Source organism: Stegastes partitus, unplaced genomic scaffold (assembly GCF_000690725.1).
Source record: "Stegastes partitus isolate 25-593 unplaced genomic scaffold, Stegastes_partitus-1.0.2 Scaffold625, whole genome shotgun sequence".
Classification (NCBI taxonomy): domain Eukaryota; kingdom Metazoa; phylum Chordata; class Actinopteri; family Pomacentridae; genus Stegastes; species Stegastes partitus.
In genome coordinates, this window is record NW_007578356.1 from 197,806 (window position 1) to 217,969 (window position 20,164).

The 20,164-nt window shown below is 42.0% G+C and overlaps 1 protein-coding gene across 1 annotated transcript in view; it reads left to right on the top strand.

Moving 5' to 3' along the window:
* LOC103363024 (diacylglycerol kinase eta) overlaps window positions 1-20,164 on the top strand; it is a 90,201-nt gene that overhangs the window by 3,483 nt on the left and 66,554 nt on the right. The window contains exon 3 of the mRNA XM_008289600.1: window positions 180-284. Within this exon, the coding sequence (XP_008287822.1) occupies window positions 180-284 (105 nt within the window). The remainder of the gene's footprint in view (window positions 1-179; window positions 285-20,164) is intronic.

The following is a 20,164-nucleotide window of genomic DNA, read 5'->3' on the forward strand; positions in this document are numbered from 1 at the left end:
ATTGTGTTAAGGCAGTAAATAAAACGGGACACTTGATTACATTAACCACAGATTTAATAAAGCGTTTCTTCTAAATCAGTGGCCGAGCTTTTCCATTTCATCCACCGCAGTTTAAAATGAGCAAATGTTCAGTTGCTGAAGTTCTGTCACATAAAGTTTTGGTAATTTCTTTGCTCCAGGCCGGTGAAGCTGGAGAAGAGTCGTCAGACAGTGATGGAGAACAGGAAGAGACGTCGCACAAGCTGATCCGCAAAGTGTCCACCTCGGGACAGATGAGGACCAAGGTAGGAGGAGACGGCGTGAACATGTGTGTCAGTGTGAGGAGGTGGGAACGTCCCAGCGGGCAGAGAGCTGCTAGAATATCGTTGAACTTTGACAGGCTTGTTTTCAACACACACAAAAAAAAAATCAGCAAATCGGGATAAAATCTCTGGGCGCTGTCGGCTCATATCAGAGTGTTTTATTTTACAACCCAGTTCAGACCATTTTGTACTACAGAGGATGGATTCAGCAGGTTTTTCCTTTTTTTTCCTACATTTTTGAATCGCTGTACCCCTTTTGAGAGCTTTTCTGAACTTTATACATATTAAAACCTGTGTGGCATTAGCAAACCAGGGAGTGATGAAATTTTTAGGCTCAAGAAGTGCTCTTCACTTAGTTTGGGAAAGTCATGGAATTTTCCATCAGGGCCACGCTGGGGAGCCTGATTAAACATTTGAGCTGCTCACTTATTTAAGAGCTAATATAAAATTGAAACATCTCACCCAAGTACGAAGGTGTGAGTGTTGTTTTGACGCCGTTTCAAGGACACTCGACTTTGTTTGAGGCCTCAATCGCACACATTTCAATGGGCTTGAACCACTAACTTGTGAACCCTTTCCCTTCCTCTGTCATGCCTCTGTTGGATTTTTGCTCTGGTGTAACTTTATCAACACCTAGATCAGGCTTCTGATCACATACGATTCACGTCAGCTCACTTCCTGGTTTGTTTTGTGGTCATAACGCTGCAGTGATGATGAGCTGTGTTCAGGTTTCAGGGAGTAACAGCTTCCTTTGTTACTGGACTTGTGATAGCTGCTTATTGGCCTCTGGAGTCTGTTTTTCTGTAAGGTATCGATGGCTTGATATTTTACCCTCTTACTGGCAGGTGTGTGTCTCGTTGGTTATTGGTGAGCTAATATCCACAATAAGAATACTTTCAGTGCCAACATCCAGTTGCCAAATGTCCAAATTATTATTGTATGCATGTGTGTATGTCTGGAGATCATTATCCATTACCGTCATTGACCGTAAACTGTAAAACATACTCGGATCAATAGGAGACACTGGATACATGTCAACCCCCGTCGTCATGGGGATGGCATCCCATAATGCCTTGTTTGTTCCCGCTGCACACAATGGTATTGGATATCAGTCTGGTATTGATCCGCTAATCTCGTCGGACAACAACGTGTTCGATGCGACGTGTGCATATGAACACGTTGCCATGGTTACGGGGTCAGAAATATGGGTGAAAGCCGCGACCGCGTACTCATATTTTGACCTCTTTAGGTGCCATCTGTGGTGGTTTCCTGTGTTTATATCAAGTAGAAAATAATTCAGGGGGATTTTTGTACCTTTTCCCAAAACAGTCATTTCTAAGAATGTAAATAAATATAAACAAATTTTAAGGTGGAGCCAAATTATACAAAATGTAAAATATGTGAGATAAAAGAAATTAAAGGAAATGTTTTAAATCGCAGATTAAATTTCAAGTACTTTTAAAGAAACTTGACATTTAAACGTGTCTTTACCTTTTGAAATTGTGGAGTTTGACAAATGTACAATGATGCTGTAAAAGGATAACGAACAGTTTATTTTAGCTATTTTGAAACTATAAAAAATCTTATTAACAACAACATCACATTTGCAATTAACTCAGAAGTTTTGGACAACATGACAAATTGTGTTACGGGTTTTTCCCAGGCTCAGTTCGGGCTTTCAAAGGTGTGCGTTGTCTTGTTATTTCTGAGCATCTGATAAACAAAAATGTCTGTCATGCTTCAGTAGCAGAAGCCCCACTTAACAAAACTGATTTTTTTAAAAAACACATTTCTTTAAAATTTCTTATCATCTTGGCCCCTTTAGAGGAACCAAAACACTCCTAACCTGGAAAACCCCTGAATATCTGTTCAAAATTTGACTTTAACGTCACAACTGTATAAAAGACAAGAAAGCAATTCACTTTGATTTCTATAAAAAGCACGCTGGACGTCAAAGTCGTTGACACAAACTCATCAGTTATCATGTTATGCAGCGTTCTTACTGGGTAGACTGCTGTTGTGTGGAACAGACTTCTTAAATAACTTTACAGGGAAATCATGAATCATTTTTAAAAAACAATTTTCACCTCTTGGCTTCAGCACAATGATGCCAGCAGCTTATTTCAGCCAATACGAAGGGAGGTGCATCCCTTCCCAAGTCATGTGACTTAGATTAAGTTAGTCATCGACTACAGGATTATGCCTCGGTGACAACAAGCGGATTAGTGTGTCCCTTTGTTTGTTTGTGTACATCTAGGTGTGTGTATCCATGCATTAGCACGTGTGTGAGCGTGTGTGTTTTTGGTGAATTTGGCTACACGTTGTGTTTGCGAAACACGGTGTTTGTGTGCAGTTGTTTTGCTGTTTACTTCTCAGCGACATCGGAGCATCTCTCACCTCCGTCATTTGCTGGTTTTGTCCCCTGCCTGTTTCCCTACTTGTCAGAGCTGCAGTCTTTTGGCGCGCTTGTTAAGGAGGTGCTAATTCTTATCAAGTGTGACATGACGTTCTGACACCATTAGATTAATTCAGTTCCTCAGTCGAGAGTCCCTAAATAATTATACAGATGCGGTGATAGCCCTCAGAAGACGGGGCGTGTCATTTCCATTTGACTCTGGAGACGCTGGTGTTGGCTCTAATTAAATATCTTTGGGTTTAGAGATGAGCTCTTTTTAATACTGGGGCACCAGTGCAGCAAATGGAGCCTCTCTTGAGCCATTTCTGAACTCTTTGAGATTTTCAGAAGCTCGCCACATTCTCACACTGAACGTACATCGTTTTTCACGGCTTTAGATTAAATGCTGTTTTCAACAATCCCACTCTGCCAACCACTCACACTGTAAATGTTTTTGTTGCTGCTGCTGCTTCGTGGTCTGTAATCAAAATGAATGTGACCTTGGAGATTTGCTAATTGGCTGACTCTGTAAAAGTCAGCCAGTAGACTCTTGTGACTGATGGAGATTGATTTGCCGTACGTGTGTAATCATGTTTTAATGTCTCGGTGAGAGTCGCTTTCAGTTTTTCAGTCTTGCGGCAGCTTGTTTGTTTAGAGTTCATATACAGTCATTTCTACTCATTCTGCAGGAAAATCAGAGACATCCTTAAAGCTGGAGTAGGCAGTGCTTGTATTTTTATTTATTTTTGTGTCACAATAAGACTTCTGAGCCTCCTATTGACTCTATATTCAGGTTTTAGCAAATATAGACTGTGACAGAGCCTTCAGCTATCACAGATCTTTCAACCCAGATCCGGTGAGATGGTATTAAGAGCAACCAAGTCTGCAGAGATAGTAGCACGTGGTGGGTTAAACAGGACTTCCTCTCAAGAGAGCAGGTCCTGCGTGAAGCAGAAAATTCATTTTGACTTTGGGCACATGAACCTGCCTGTGCTCGTCTGGTAAATGTTAAGCTTTTTAAATGCCCTTCAAATGTAGAATCATCTACGTACAGTAACCTGTTGTGTTTGTATGTAATTCATCAAACCAACGACAACAGAAACAACGCCACAGGGACACAAACACCGTATAAAACTGTTCACTACATCGATTAGGCCTAATGTTAGCAGCCTGGGCTCATTCCATCCGACTGGTCTCGTCGATTGTTTATGATAATAGTTGAGGTACTAAATTCAGTGAATAAAAAATCTAAGTATGTATGTTTCTGTGCCATAAATCCAGAGAACACTTTGCAGCACAACATGTTATGGTAAATCAATAGCATGCGCTACATCCAGATACATGATGTGCTATTGTAGCAGAGCGCTGCATAATCCACAGGCCGCTATAGGTTATCAATACTGGGATGCTGGGGACAAAGAAGCTGCATATTTATCATGTTCAGCATTCGTTTTATTCATTTTAGGATAAACAATTAGCACCAGTTAACCTCTCAGAAGCTTTTGCGCAGTAAATTAATGACATTTAGCTGCATGAACGTGGAAGTCAAACGAGCTGGTTTACATAACAAAGCAGGAACTGTTGTCACTTCATTTCGGTTGCAGCACACCATGCAATGCAACCTTATCGCAATCAGTCATCTTCACCTTTATTCATACAGAACTACTGTTTACTGAGCTGTGACTTGATGACCTGTTTAAGGAAACGCTGAAGTGGTTCACTTGAAATGTTAGGATTTAGTTGAGATCTTTGTCCCCAGCAGCAGTTTTGTCACTCTGGACTTTCTCTGATGCACTTGGTGGGGAAAAAAAGAAGTAGAATGACACAAGAGCGAGTCAAAATGTTTGGCAAGCAGCACGCTTACGGCATCCAAGGCTGGTGTTGCACCTTAAAGGAACAGTGCAGCCTAAAAGCAAAGTGACGTGGTGGTGTGATTATGTGTAGTGAATATTAGGGAGCATCTCCAGGGGATACTCCCTGTGGCTTTTTCCTCTCAAGGTTATGCTTCATTTTATTCAGTACAGAGTTGTCGAAGAGGGAAAACAATTCTCCACAAGGTTGGGTCAGTCCTGGAGGTGGTCTGTCAGCACCTCGTTATCATTCTGCTGCAGGAGTAAAAACATTCATGCTTGTTTTGTATTTGTTTAAACCAATCACAGGGCAGTGCTGAGCCCAGGATGTAGGCATGGTGCCCCTGGAATAGTGATGGAGGAATGGTTTTGCATGCGTGTGTTCCACTTGGATTTCTCATGGATAATCTGCTGCCTTACTGCTTGATCCAACTCCTCAGCTATACTTACATTTTTATAGCATGTAGGTTTGTGCTCAGAAGTTCTTGTTTCCTGTGAAAAGGGGATTTTTACAACACTTTTTACCACATCTGGTGAGTCACACTGGACGAATGCAAAGAGGTGGATGGAAAAAGTGTGGCGTAGCTGAACCCGGAGTTCAATTTTGTTTATTCAGATCATAACACAAGTTGTCTCAGGGCCGTTAGTAACGCCACGACTTTACAGTATTATATCACAGAGAGGAGCTGGCGAGGGAGAGAAAGAAGATGAGACCAGCTTGTGTGAACTTTGTGATCATTAGTGACAGAACTAGTGGGTTTGCTAATTGAGCTAGCAAGCTTACTTTCTTTCCCTCTCTGTCTGGCATCCTCTCACGCAAAGGTCAGCGCTGTGAAGATGGTCAGTGGCACGTATTCCCCCCGGTCACCACGGCTCACGACTTAACGTGAAACCTGCACAGGTTTACTTTGCCGTTAATTGCTGTGATTCGATTGCAGCTTCGGTTTAAATGCTGCTCGTGTGATTGAGCTTCAGTTCACTGGATTTCTGGATGATCAGGCAGCAGAGTGTTTGTCACAGAAAGCAGCTGATGTGAAGCTAAGTTTGAGAAACAGAAATCACAGCTCATCGTGGCTTTCAAGTTTTACACTATGCCACATGTTGCAGCAGAAGTCTGTCGGGTTTGCTTTTAACCGTCTGAACCTAAAGCAGTCTGCGGGCGTTTGATTGCACGTTTTGACGTTTTGAAGTCCTGCAGTTGTATCGAACCATGGCTAGAAGTACAAGAACACATCTTTTGCAACACAGTTATAGTGCCATAAATCATAATGACATAAAAAGCAAAAGTTGCATTTCTTTGATTATTGATTTTTCAGAAATTGAAAACAAATTGGAAACCGCATGTACAGCAATTTTCCAAGAGCCTACAGATGTTAAGAGCGCTGGAAAAACATATTAGCGCTCCATGCGATAGATATTTTACTATTCACATATTTATTTTGTGTTCATACTGGTCTCCTTTATTCTCTGCGTGTTGAAAAACCCCGAAATTTTAACAAGGTTTTAACAATTTAAAAAAAACCGGTTAATGGGAAAGGGTTAATTTAGACAAATGTGCAAATAAGACATGTAGAATAAAGTGATAATTGAATGAAATTTTTATAATTTCAAGATCTAGATTTGGTCAGTTTCCATCACAAAGTTTCTGGCTCAGCTTCTGGCTGCTTCTTTTCAAGGTTTTTTATATTAATGTGCATTTCGAACCCAGCGGCAGGTTTTGAAGTCCAGAGAGTTAATCAGCTTTTTGTGAGTGACCACTCGGATTTACTTACTTTCTTTTTGTCTGTCTTTCTGTTTTGTTTTTTCTTTCTGTCCCTCTCTACCTCCAGGCTCAATTACGTAAGGTTTCACACTCTTTCTTCTTCCTCCTCTTTCTTTCCCATCCTATTCTCCTCCTCCTCCTCCACCTCCTCCTCCTCTTTGCCTTGCTCTCATTTACTGCGTGGAAAATAAAGGAGACACAGGAAGAGAATGAGGCAGAAGAGCAAACAGCTTCTGTGAATTGTGTGTATAGATGTGTGTGTGTGTGTGTTTGTTTGTGTGTGTGTGTGGCTTTGAGTAGGCCGATCACGCAAACCGTTATGGACGTGTGCATGAAAGCACACACACAGAACAGGCCAGTCCCTTCATTATGTGTGTTTCCATGTGAGGCCAGGTGCACAGGACATCTCCTCCTTAGACTGTCTGTCACTCCTCTGGACTTATTCCTGCCGCTTCTTCCTTCCTCTCCTGGTTTTGTCGTCAGATCCCTGCTCTTTAAAGATGTTGTTTTTCTAGAAATAAATACTTTAAAATATTTTCCTGAACTTTTATTTAGATGTGAGCGATCAATAAATCGTAACTTTTCTCTGTTTTCCAGCCCCTTCCTTCTAAAATAGCAGCAGCACTTCAGATTATATAACGATTCGTATTTCTGGTGGTTTGAGTGGTGACCAACAGGTAACACTTTTTCCATTCCTGTGGATTTCCTGCACGGTGCTTTGTTGGAATCAAACCCACTATATTTGTTCTTTTTTATCTGAATCTCGCTCCAAGTGCAGAAATCTGTGTGGGCGTTCACTGCAATGGAGATGAGGACGAGATATAGATGTGTGTGTGTGTGTGTGTGTGTAGGGAGGGGGGGGCACAAATGGCTTGAGGAGAGTGCACGAGTGTGTGGGAAGGCCAGTGTTGTGTATGTGTGTGCGCTTTGATTTATGCCCTTGGCTTGATGTGATACAGCTGCAGTAGTGTGTGGGTCAATACGAAAGAGAGAGAGAGAGAAATGGAAAGAGATGAGCGGAGCGAGAGAGAGAGAGGTGAAGATGGAGAAAATTAATAAGTGGAAGAGTGAGAGAGGTGGAGGCCGAGTGGAAAGTGGCAGAGAGACAGATCCAGAGTCGGTTATATAAGAAATCCACACAGCAAACAGCAGCCTCTAATACCCGTATTTACCATCACAACAGGTTGGCAGGACTGTTGAGGAGGCGGCCTGACTATTTAAGATGTGTTATTCAGTCACTGGTGCAAAGATTGTGCATTGTTTGTATCCTAAAGGCTTAGCTGAGCCTCGGCGCGCTCATCGCATTCTCCACCTGAACATCTCGGAGATTTAGGAAGCTCTTTGGTGTTGAATAGCTCGGATCAGCTTTTTGTCTTCTCCTCCTTTGTTCGTTTGTTGATGCCTTGTACGCCACTGTACTGTCTATCTGTTTCCTATGACAGGTGTTGTCAGTCTTGGAGGTAAATTAATCATTCACCAACTGAAAATCTGTATTCTTTACTTGGATCTCTGTCCAAATCCTGATACGATACCATCTTCCCAGATAATACACATGTGAGTCAATCCAGTGTATGTGCTCGACTGTTGAATAGCTCTGCAATGCATTAAGAAGAGAAAAAGCATTTCTGCATCCAAAAAGGTTCCTTAATTTTGGAACCCCAACTGGTTGTGGCAGATGGCTGCTCTCCCTGAGCCTGCTCCTTCTTTTTTTTTTTTGTCCTTCCTCGTAAAGAGGATTGTTTTGGGGTCTTTTATATATTTTGTGAGGTCTTCATCTTGCTATATTAATTGGCACTATATCAGTAAAAGTGAGATGAATTTAATTGTTCTTATGTGCAACATCTATCCATCCATCCATTATCTATACACCCCTTAATCCTCACTAGGGCTGCACATAACAGCAAAACAAACACAAATCTTCTCAGGTAGAGGTGGCAGAGTGATGGGTTTGGAGGTAGAATTACTATCTATGATCTCAATCACATCTCTTCTCACAGTTTCACAGTTTCAGTTGAACTCATGTGATCAAATGATGACTTCTGCATGTGGTTGCCTGGCTACAAAATCTGTCACTTGATCTCTGCATCTCTGTTTTTGTGCAAGTTTTCACATGCAGTTCTGTTTCTCCGCTGCCTCGATGCTTCCTTTAAAAGTTGGGTCGCTGCTAACCAGCTAGGCCCGGTCCATCCCGCGTTTGAGCCACCTCTCCGGTGAGATTCTGCAGATGGACTCCAACTCTGTCATGTTGGACTGCAGCTGGTGAGAGTAGTCGACTGAGTGCGAGAGTTGGAGTTTGTCGTGGATGAGAGGCTCACCGGAAAGACAGCTGAATGACATCGAGGGCTGCCACAACACAAACCTGGCCACCAGCAGGAAAAATAAGACAGATATAGCCGTAAATCTATCGGATTATGGTTAAAGGTTTTCTCGAGAAGTTGTTATGGGCGCCAGATTATTTGCATTTTCCATTGTTGGGTGTTTCCCACCACACGTCTTCTTCAAACAGTGCAGATTAAATGTTCAGTTGAGCTTCTTAAATCCCACATAAATATGTCTGAGATCTGCATCCTGTCCTCCCTGCATTAGCAGCACGCTGGTAAAACACAACATAGCAGCAATATATGAGCCACTCATTGCTCTGTAGAGCCTTTAGTGGCTAAAAATTCAATACAGCACCGTTAAGCTCCAGACTCACATCAGCTGTGGGAGCAGTAAACACTGATCAGTGTCACATGCCAGTTAAAGAGCCAATAAATCAATATTTCTTCATATGATAAGAATTTAAATCCTCGCTGATCTTTATTAGTCTTGGCTGGTTGGTTCTCCACAGTGTCTCTGATTAACAGCTTATTATTATTATCATCAATCATCAGAATAAGCGACAATGCTCTCCTGGGCGGCCTCCCGATTTTCTGCCTGTTTATGTTTGATCTAGAAAAAGCCGTACATCTGCCTGCCAAATTTGTTCTGCTTTGTAAATGTTAAACTTTGCTGTCTTTCTTTTTTTGCTGTTTCTCTCGTAAAGCAGATTTAAAACGGGAATTGTGATGTTACAAAAAGTTTCATAGTCAGAAATGTCTGTTGGCAGGTACTTAGCTGTAGCTTTGGCAGGTGAGCCACAGAATTAATTTCTGACACCACACAAGTCCAAACCTCCTCCAAGGAGCATTGAAAACGAGCAGCTGTTGGAAAACTGGAATAAAAGAATGAAGCACAAAGGCAGCTGCTCGCACTGGACACATCTCACTGATTGTAAACCTTTAAAATATTATTGGTCACATGCTGAAAGTTGTTTGAACGGTAGATAAACATTTTGTCGTCCCCTAAAAGCTTCTTTCCTGATTCATATTTGCTGTTGCAGCGTTCAGCGAGGCTCTTACAATATTACTGCTTGTATTTTATAGGTAATCTATGATAAAGCAGCTAACATGCTATGATCCACAATGGACACAGCGCGCGCTATTGATCCGCTGTAATGAAATTACTGCACATAGGCTGTTAATCATACATGCATGAGCGTACTCAGCCAGAGACAGACTCTCATGCACTCATTGTGAGTCTAAATCCAGAGTCTTCCTGTCTCCCTGACTGAGTGGTGTTTGTTAACCGGAGCTCCTCAACTCAGTTTCTATTGATTTGACCTCATGTTTCCCCAAGACGGGAGAACATCCAACAAGAGGACTCGTCATAATCAGAGAAAGCAGAAGTCCTCGAAAACTGAGCTTTACATTCAACGACAGAAGGAGGTCCTTAAAAACATTATCAAGCAACAAGTTTGTTGATACTTTTGGGGGAAAAAAAACAAGAATCTGCCACAAAAACGAGTCTGTTTCATGATTGGAACCATTTTCTCTGACAAGTGTTCATTTTTAAATCACAAGTAGAGAAGAGAAACTCAAAGTCGCATGTTGTTAAGTTTATCTTGGAGGCTTTTTAAAGGAGATGTATGACAAAAAAACAACAGACTTCTTTTTTTGGCTAATTGTGGTTGAAATATGAACACAAAATAGTGAAGCAAAACACATGTTAACTTTCTGTATTATTTTTAAAAGCCAGAAGCCTTTTTTCTGCAGCGTGGTTTCACTTCTCGCTTTGCTCTATTTTTACCTTCTTTTGACTGTTTATCTTTTGTGTCCATTCTTATTTCGATTCCTCTCTTTCGTTGCCGGTTGTGCTTTATTCCTCCTGCCTTGATCTCTACATATTCCTCCTCTCTCTTCTTGCTGACCTCCATCGTTCATCATCCAATCCTTCCTTTCATCCCATCCTCCTTCATCTGTCTACCCTGTTGCTTGATCACGCTCAGGTTTTTTAGTCGTGTTGTTTTTTTTGTTTTTTTGTTCTCTGACTCTTTTTTTTTCCTATCACCCTCTCTTTCTTTCGAGCTCCCTTGCAGCCTTTCAAGACGTCGCACTTACATCCTTGATTTCAAATGAATCACCATCTATTAAACCAGACAGCACATTAAAAAACAACCCTTTTCTTGTTTTGCAGCTGATTTTTTTTCTCTGTGTTTTAAAACCGAGACTGGTGTTTCATTAGCGATTGATTAAATCAGCGAAAGGAGCCTTAAGGCGTCCAAAATACTGCTGATGAATTGGGAACTTGTTCCAGAGCTTTCAGTCACATCACATAGGCTTCAATGTCAGTTAGTCTGCACAACGCTTGAGTTTGACAGGTCAAGGTAAATTACGCCAACTTTTAAAACAACCCAGACTAGATTTCATCTGAGAATAAAGGAAACATCTGAATCAGGGTTCCAGACTGCAGCTGCAACTTTTTGAGAGTTAAATTTTCTCATATTTTTATTCCAGCCACAGTGTGACAATCATTTGGCTGTTTTGAAGCCCCACCGGCCGGCATGGGCTGTGATTGAAAGTAGTCTTCTTCTGTAGCTCCGTTTCTCATAGTCTGATGCATGAAACAGTCCTGTGTTCTGACGATAAACCAATGATTTTAAAAAGCGAAACAAGTAGAGAGAGGAGGAGGCAACTCAGACACACCTGAGGATCAGAGGGCAGCTGCAGGGAGATCCTGATTCATCCAGTAAAGAAGAAAAAGTACTACATTTAATCACAGTAGGTACCGTGATACAAGGGCAGCACGGTGAATATTAATCACAGTCATGATTTGGGTTTCCACAAGGAGATAAAAATGATTGATTGTGGTATTGATGTTTAAAATGCTCCTCTTTAAAGTAGTTTTTGGTCACGGAGACTAGAGGCTTCTCTGTGCACACTTAGCTAGCTAGCATGTAGCCTCGCGTACATGTGAGGCCTTTAGGGAACATCTGCAAACTGTCCAAGGAGGAGTGGTGTCGGACAACCTCAGGGAAAAGACTGACAGAATGAATGTTTTTCTCAGGATTTAGGGAACGAAGATCAGGATCAAGGCTGATTGGTGTCTGCACGAACCTGAGCGTGATCCTTTTGTTTAGGTCTGCAGATTTGTCACAAAGGCAGAGTACAGTTTGCAGTAGAATTGTAGGGGTGCAAATTTTAAATGGTTTACTTTATGTTCTTGCAGTATTAACAGTCAGTAATTGATTAATTGTTGACACAGACTGAGCACAGTGAGCATTTGTCCTTTTCTGGTGTTTCGATTTAGCTCTGTTCCATCAGGACTCTGTCTTAGGAAATCCCAGCTTGTCTCATGAGCTCTGGCCAGAAGTACTCAAGCTTCATGGAAGTCTTTGTCATGGTGCCCGTTGCTCTCTCTCAGCTTGAGAACATAAACTGCCCACAGAGGCCTCACTTGGTGGCACAACCAGCCAACCTACACTACTTTAAGTGTGAAGTATTTAGGAAAATTGTTTTGGAAGATAAATATTAATATGAAATGTTTGGAATGGGGCCAAAAAAACAGAATATTTGTTCACCTTTACATCAATGCAGAAATAGGTTCATGTGACCAACTAAGAAAGTTGGAAGCACCATAAAAGTTCCTCTGGAGCCCCACTGAACAAACACTGTGCAATGTTTTTGAAAAGCTCTGAAACCAACAAGTTCGTGGACCTTGAGCTGAGATTGTTCTGTCAGTTGTTTTTGCAAGATCAAGAAAGAACTGTCATATCCAGCTGTCAAAACCCGAAGAAACGAGCCTGACGAAGAGCCAGAGTGAAACGTATAACGCATAAACAGTTTTCAGAAAAGATCCTGGATCAGATTTTTGTTGATCCGATCCGTGCGCCACAAACTCCTGTGGTCAGTTGTTCCTGATTACATGTTTATCTGGGTGTTGCTTCACCTCCACTCACGTCTAACTGGAGGTTTTCATGTCTCTGCATTATTTTGTGTCGTATCGGGTTGATTCTTCTGTCAAACACTTGCTGTTTTCCCTTTTTAAAGACCACCTCCACTGAAAATCAAGACTCGCTAACACGTCCACATGCTGGTTTTTATGTGCTGGAAAACATCATAAGCAAAATGGGGATTAAATGCCATCGCTGAGCAATTCTACCTTTTAACTGCAGAGTAGCGAAGACAGTCTCAAAACATGGATTTAGAACCAAACATGAATTACGCCAAGATTACAGCCTCCTACTGTGTAGTGTAGAGCAGTGAGCTGGTGTGCTGAGCTGCAGGGACTTGATAGATCTGCACAGTGTAGAGTCAGCATTACATCTAAGCCACTGTAAGCCAGGACGGGATTATTTTAATAGGAAATAAACCCAGAAAACGTCTAAATATGGAACTTCGACACACAGACATGAGTTTTTAGGTGTCTAATTAATAACCACAGGAGGAGTCTCACCTCCAAACTTGCATAGTTTCTGTCACAATGATCCGTGTTGAGCAGGAACACCACAAAGATTGATATCGGCCAGTGAAGGGTGAAGTGATTTCAGTGGGCTTACTTCCCTTTAACATCCCCGTATTGATCTCTCTCCATCACTCCTGCTGTTCTTCCCCTTTTTCTGTCTTTTTGTCTTTAGCTTGCCTCTCCCAGTTTCACCCTCCCCGTCTTTTTCCCCTCCATCTCGCCCCGTCATTCCCTCCCTCCTGCATCTGCAGAGTCGAAGCCACCATTAGTCTTCAGTCTGCAACAGGCCATTAAGGAAACAGAGTGTGTGTGTGTGTGTGTGTGAGAGACAAAGTTGATGAGTTATCTACTGCGGCTGTGTCTAACATGCTGACACTCACTTTGGAAATGTGCTAATGATGAGGAGACAACAATATCTTGTGTGTGTGTGTGTGTGTGTGTGTGTGTGTGTGTGTGTAGTCACAAATGAAGTAATGCTCCCAATCAGCAGCAGCAGCTGTGTGTGTGTGTGTGTTATCGCTAATGGGCAAACACACTTGACAGGTGTGCATTTCTCTGCGTTTGTGTATACATGTGCGTCCGTGGAGCTGCTAATGTGCTAACGCGTGTTATCATTCAGTGACGGGTGTGTGTGTGTGTGTGTGTGTCCACAGGCATGTATTGTTCATCACTTCCTTGTCTTTCTCCCTCCACCGTCTCCTCATTAATGGAGGCTGACAGCAGAGAACGTGAGCATTGTCCTGTGCATCTGAACTCATATCTTTTCCTGTCTGGGAGGTATAATACCGTATTATGGTGCAGTTAGCTAAAGCTGCTCGGTTCAGTTAATTTTCTTACAGTTTTCTATAACATCTGCCGTTAAAGTTGTGGCGTTTCACGTGTACAAATCATGTTGTGGTGAATGGATCGTGTTTGTGAGCATCTTGTGGCAGTCTGTCTGCATTTAGCCCTGAACAACCAGGAATCTGTGAGTGTATTTCTATCCTGTCGAGCAGTTTTTATGTGCATTATGTGCTCAGCTTGCACATAAAAAACACCAGAGTGGGATCAAAATATCACTAACTGGAAGAGTGTGTCTAGTGAAAGTTAAACAAAATGCATCAGCCTTTGATATGCTTTGATATAAACCCTAAAGATGAAGCCCACTGCATTTAAATTGTCTATTTAGAAGTTTTGTCTGTGAAAATATGGCAGTTAAATAGAAACGCGAATATATTTTCATTTTAAATCCACTTGAAGTTTCTGCTCCTGTGGTAAAATAACAGCAGAAGGAAACTATTAATCTGCGTGGAGCGATGAGGAGACGTTCTTCTAATAAACACACCAATCAGTCGTAAATCCCACATTTCCATCCTGTTCTCAGTATTGTTTTCTTTTTATTGAATGTGAGCTGACAGCAGAATCAGCATCAGCAGCAGTTTCTCCCAAGTTCAGCTGCAGCTTATTAGGAATCATTGATGTTCAACGTGTGTAAAGTAGGTTACGCTGCCACGACGGGAAAAGAGAAAGAGTCGGCCAATTTATTGAATTAGCCTAGAAAGCTAATGGCCAGCAGTAAGTGGAATCCAGTGGAAATATAGCTTCTTGTCTGACATGTAGCGCCAGCTATCAGGTTGGGAGGAAAAAATGTACCCGCTAATAAAAAACACAACATATTTGAATGATGCATTTAGCTGAGAAACATGCAAAATGTGCCCTATTTTAGAAATCGTGACCGCTTACTGTAACCCTACGTGTTGCGTTCAGGCGACGTGTTTCTATTAATGAGACACTGAGGCCACAGCATTTCCTCTGATGCTCTACGGCTGTTATCTGGCTGCTGTCAGGGTGTTGGCCTTTAAAACGAGACCAGGACCCAGTCAAACTTCTCTCTACTTGGTGTTTCTTCTTTCCCAGGTTCCCCTTTTTGTTTGTATAACTTTTTTTTTTGTCCTTTTCTTTTTTTCCTGTTTTGTTTTACGCCTCGGTGCACCTCTTCTTTTTTTTTTTTTCTTTTTACCGTGCTATCGCTTCATCTTTGTGTCTCTCTCTGTGGCCAAAAATAGACTCTCTGACTTTTTTGTCAGCCTCCCTCTCTCTTGAAACCTCTTTAACAGGAAGCAAGAGACAGTAACCACAACACACACACACACACACACACACACACACACACACATACACACAAACCTGCTGCTTTTGCAATACTGCTGTCCCGACAAATCAGATAACTTTTCTGATTCGGTTTGTTCTTTTTGACTGCAGCTTGCGTTGCAAAATCAGCATTTGTGTTTTTTTTCTCTCACTCTGCTTGTGAGTGTACATGTACATGCATGTGTGAGATTGTCAGCGTGTCACATGTCCTGACTTGAAGTATCACAAGAAGAGTAACGGTCTGAGTCAGCAGCATGGAAAAACACACATCTGCTAATGACACTCGAAGTGAAGACGGCACTCTGCGTGTTCCGGTATCTGTTGAATGACAAAGGAGGAGGGAGAGTCGGCGGTATTCACTGCTGCTGCTACTAGTTCCTACAATTACCGCAGATAGAATTATTATGAATCATTACGATAATTGCAACTATTGCCGCTGCTGCTTACCTGCTGTGTCGAAGTGCGTTGTTTCGATGCGGTGCGAAGAACCCGCGATCACCAATTTGTCCACCTACTCACGAGCCAAACAGTCTCTCGCATGCCTCCCTCCTTCCATGTTGTGCAGCCCACCGTGCACGCTCACAATAAAATGATTTGGAATTTTTTCACAAATATCACACATTCATGGTTTGACAAAATTAACCAGATCAAAGCTTCAAATCCTGGTGTTTCATTAATCACTTTGTTCTGCACGTCTCTTTTCAAACTTAGCCGAAAATAATCCATTTGCAAAAACAAATCTGCCCTCCTCGCTTCATGCTCAGTACATTTACGCGACTTAATTTGATCTGCAACCAAAGAGAAGTAGTAACGGTTGAGGTTCAGAAGATATAAGATTAAGATACGAGGTGATTTCTCATCATCTCCACGGTGGGAAGCTAAATATTCAACCAAGATCTCTGAGTGAGAGGTTTTTTTTTTTCTCTGAGGTCTACAGCTTTGAAAGACTGGTTTTTCATTCCCACACCTGCCTGTTCCTGCAGAGATTTTAAAAGCTTAACTCAGCTCACCCCGTGGGCTTCAAAAAAAAAAACATGTAAAGTTACTCAGCTGCTAAAAACAGCCTTTAACCTTCTGAACCTCAAAACCCACTGAAAGGCATGTTATCTGTAAAAAAAGAAGATCACTTGAACTAATTGTCTGATGTGCAGTTATAAGAATCAACTAAATTTAAGCTTAAAATCTCAATATTTCATTAAACTCACTTTATTCTTACTTAAAGATCTCACCCAGGAGGAACTCTTTCCGCCAGATTCTGCAACAACAGATAAAATACCAGCTCTCCTCGGCGCGGTCACGGCTCGCTGAGCTATCAGTCAGGTGACGAAGCTGCAGGCGGCTGAACTGGGATGAACTGCAGGATGTGTTTACACAGAGCACGCAGGAGACAAAGTACAAATAAATCATAGTTGAGCAATAGAATAAATGCAGCATGCTTCGTGTTTAGAGGAGCAAGTGAATTGTAGAGCCTGTTAAAATGCTGTTAGTGAATATCTATAGTATGTAGAGCAGCCGTTGTCCCCAGTATTAGTAACAGCAGGACTTTATATTGCAGTGAGTTACCAAAAAAATTGTGACGCCAACCAAAAACTCAAAGAGAAACGATCTGTGTTTCTTGCAGGTGTGAGCGTCCTGTTTTGATAATTATCTCTTTTATAATCACTGCTCATCGTGAAGCTGCTCTCTGGGCCGCAGGACGTTGCTGCAGTTCAGCAGTTTGCTCTGTGGAGACAACTGGGCTGCAGGTTCCACATTCATCTGTCTCTGTATATTTGTGGTCAGCATGTTTTGAGGGTGGTGTGAGTTGCTCTTACGTCTGAGTGCAGCTTCATAAATCCCCTTTTAAGGAAGGTCTGCTGAACGTTTGCGGTGTTCTGCGCGTCGTAGCGAGCGCTGCCTTGTCTTTTCTCTGACTGCAGGTTTCTTTTAGCCTCTTTGCTTTGAGGATGGCCAGCTGTTCCTGAACACTTTTACCTTTTGACACCTGAGTTAAAGCCTGTCTTTAAGCTTCTTTGTCAGACAGTGAGAAGCAGCGGTCTCCAGAGGTCACCAACAGTCAGAACGAAGGCATCCCAAGAATGAGAAAATGGTAAAGTTCAGGAAAACACCTGAACTTCACAGGTTGATTATTCCTTGTTTCCAACATCAGTACAACCACCTGAATAGCACCGAAAAGTGAAAATGAATGTTTGTCAGATCTGTAACGCTGCTTCCGTCGTCTTTTTCAACCTTGCGGCACCATAAGTGCGTGTTTGACTGTACAGTCGGGTGCTTCCCTCGTGGAGATTCATGGTTTAGAAGTCTGGTTCGGCTGAAGGAAGGTTGTTTGAAGTGAGAAGACACCTTTTGTGTGTCATGAACCTGTGTAGGTGTGCGTTTCACTTCCTGCACAGTGTGTTGCACAAGAGGGCTCCCCTTTGTGTTCCCTGTTGATAGTTCTGAAAGTGGCAGCGACATGTTTGATGCTTTGGATTGTTTTTTTTAGACATGTAATGATATCATGCTTATTATACACTTTAATGGGGATTGTTCTTCATTATTTCAAAGCTTTGGCACTGACATATCTGTTTTTTTCCTGCTAGGACTAATGATATTCTGCTCAAAACAGTCACTTTAAATCATTAAAATGAGCTAAAAATTGCATTAACAACAAGTCTGAGTGTTTTTGTTTGTTTGTTTTTTCAAAGAATGCACATAAAAGGATTTCTGGTCCTTTTTAGTTTTACTTTGTGGTTTAAAAATGCGGTTTAAAAGCATGATTAAAATCCAGTTCCACTTTTCAAAAAGACGTCAGCAGGTGTTGCAAGAGGAGGTCATTAGGCTGATCTGTGGCGTGCTGCAACATGCAAATCCTGTCATTATCTAACCTGCACCGTGACCACGCGCTGCAACCCAAAACCTGCGCCCCACCCAGAGCTTCAACACGCATCGCTTGTGTTTTGACAGTAAAAGAGCAAAAACAACTACTCGAGAAGGAACTCAGAAAAAAAAGAAAGTGTTGTTGGGAGCAGAAATAGCACGTTTGCTACGGGTCAGATGTAACAGTCTGCTGTACAAGTTGTTACGGAGGTCAGGGCCGATGTGTGATTGCAAAAGACTGTCCTGAGCTATTAGTGAATCTTACTGGAAAAAGTGTGAGTAAAATCGAGAGAGCGACGGAGAACTAGAGTACACTGGCAGTCGGGGTGACTGTACTGGAAGGATGTGGCTTCCCTTCTAAAAACAGCACATTTTATTTTTACTCAGCTCTCTGTGTGTGTCTGCGTGAGAGATGTTTGTGTCGGAGGAAGATGCTTATAATGAAAGAGGTTTTCTGATCGACACATGCACACAGATCGTACAAGATAAGCCGACGCAGACGTACACTGATAGATTCATTCAGTGGCTGGATGGAAAAAATGTAATGAAAATAGCTAAGAGAACGGAAGAGGAAGAAGACATGCGTTTCCCCTCATTATTTCTGTAATAGATTTTCAGCAGTGAATCTATTGACGACACTCGTTTCTTTAATCGCCTTCTTTTCTTCTCAGCTTCTCTCGCCTCATGTGACCGCCAATATCTCTCCTCAGATCACCCACTGGTTCTGATTGAGACGAACGGGAGTGTCAACAATCCCAACTCGCAGCCTCCGGTTTGCATTTCTGGAGCTTTCAGTCTGGAAGATGAACTTTTGTTTCGCACATGCAGTCAGTCCAGTTATCACTGAGATGCATCTGTTGACGTGCAAGCTTAAGGCCGCTTCATGCTCTCCAAGTCGCTATCGGACTTTGGAGGTGCTTTAAAGTAGCAGTAATGTGTTTGATGCTTTGTATTTTGTTATTTCGGTGCATAATATCATGTTGCAGCCTGTTGTTATTGTTGATATCGATAACTTTTCACAATGTTAGCTTAGCGTAGCTGATAATGATTCCATCTGTAGCACTGGAAGGACTTGACTTAGAGCTCAATTATGATAAAAATAGTTTAGTGGTACGAAGTCAAGTCACCTTTATTTATGAAGCTGCAGATTTCCAATATAGGTGGTTTGGAATCTCGTTGTAAAGCTTCGGTAGGGCACTGTCTGAAATGTGGTGTCAGAGGGTCGAGTGTTCAGTGGCTCCAAAACACCCAAAAACCTGTATTCTCTACGTCAGAAAATGTAGTGTGCATTAGCTGTAATACCTGGTTGCTCCACCAGGAGGAGCCTCTCACTGTTTAGTAGTTACTGTTCCATGTTGGCAAGCAGAGAGCATTGTGGGAGTTTAGCTAGCAACAGGCACCATGACAAAGACTTGTGTGCTGCTTCATGGCCTCCAACCAAAAGGTAAATTTAATGTCGTGTTAACCTGGAGGCTCCTCATCCGCAAACATGTACACGGTTGAGCATTAATTCATCAGATGTGTGCTTGTTGACAGACGAATAAGAAAATCTGCAGTTCAGCTGGCAAACAGTCCGTCCAAATAATGCAGAATGTGTTTGCAAAATTGACATAGAAAGTGTTTTATATGGAAGAAAACACATTCAGCAAGTTTAACTCTCTTAAAGATGCTTCGTTACCTGTTTAGGCTAACGGCTGTATAGTTGCAAGCACCACATAAAGTTAGCACATTAAGTCCTATCGTGTGCCTACGAATGAGTTACAAAAGTGTTGTTGCAGCAACAACAAAGTCTTTGCAAGCAGAGAATGTGGCAGCACAAGGAGAATTTCAACATTTCTTGCACTAAAAAACAAAGTTTTCTTCATTTTGTTTGCTTGCACAACATCAACACACTTTGCGGTTTTGTGTTTCAGGTGCTGTTGCTCAATGCAAAGAGTTGTACACTGAACAAACTGAGATACGGAGCAGCGCCAAGCATTTCCAGTGTAAACAGCAGCTTTCACACGTTCCTGTCTGAAGCGTTTTAGGCTAAATAAGATGTTTTTCTCATTCTGCTGCTAATTTGGCTGCTGTGTTAACACATGCACCAGCGACCGCTACGCGA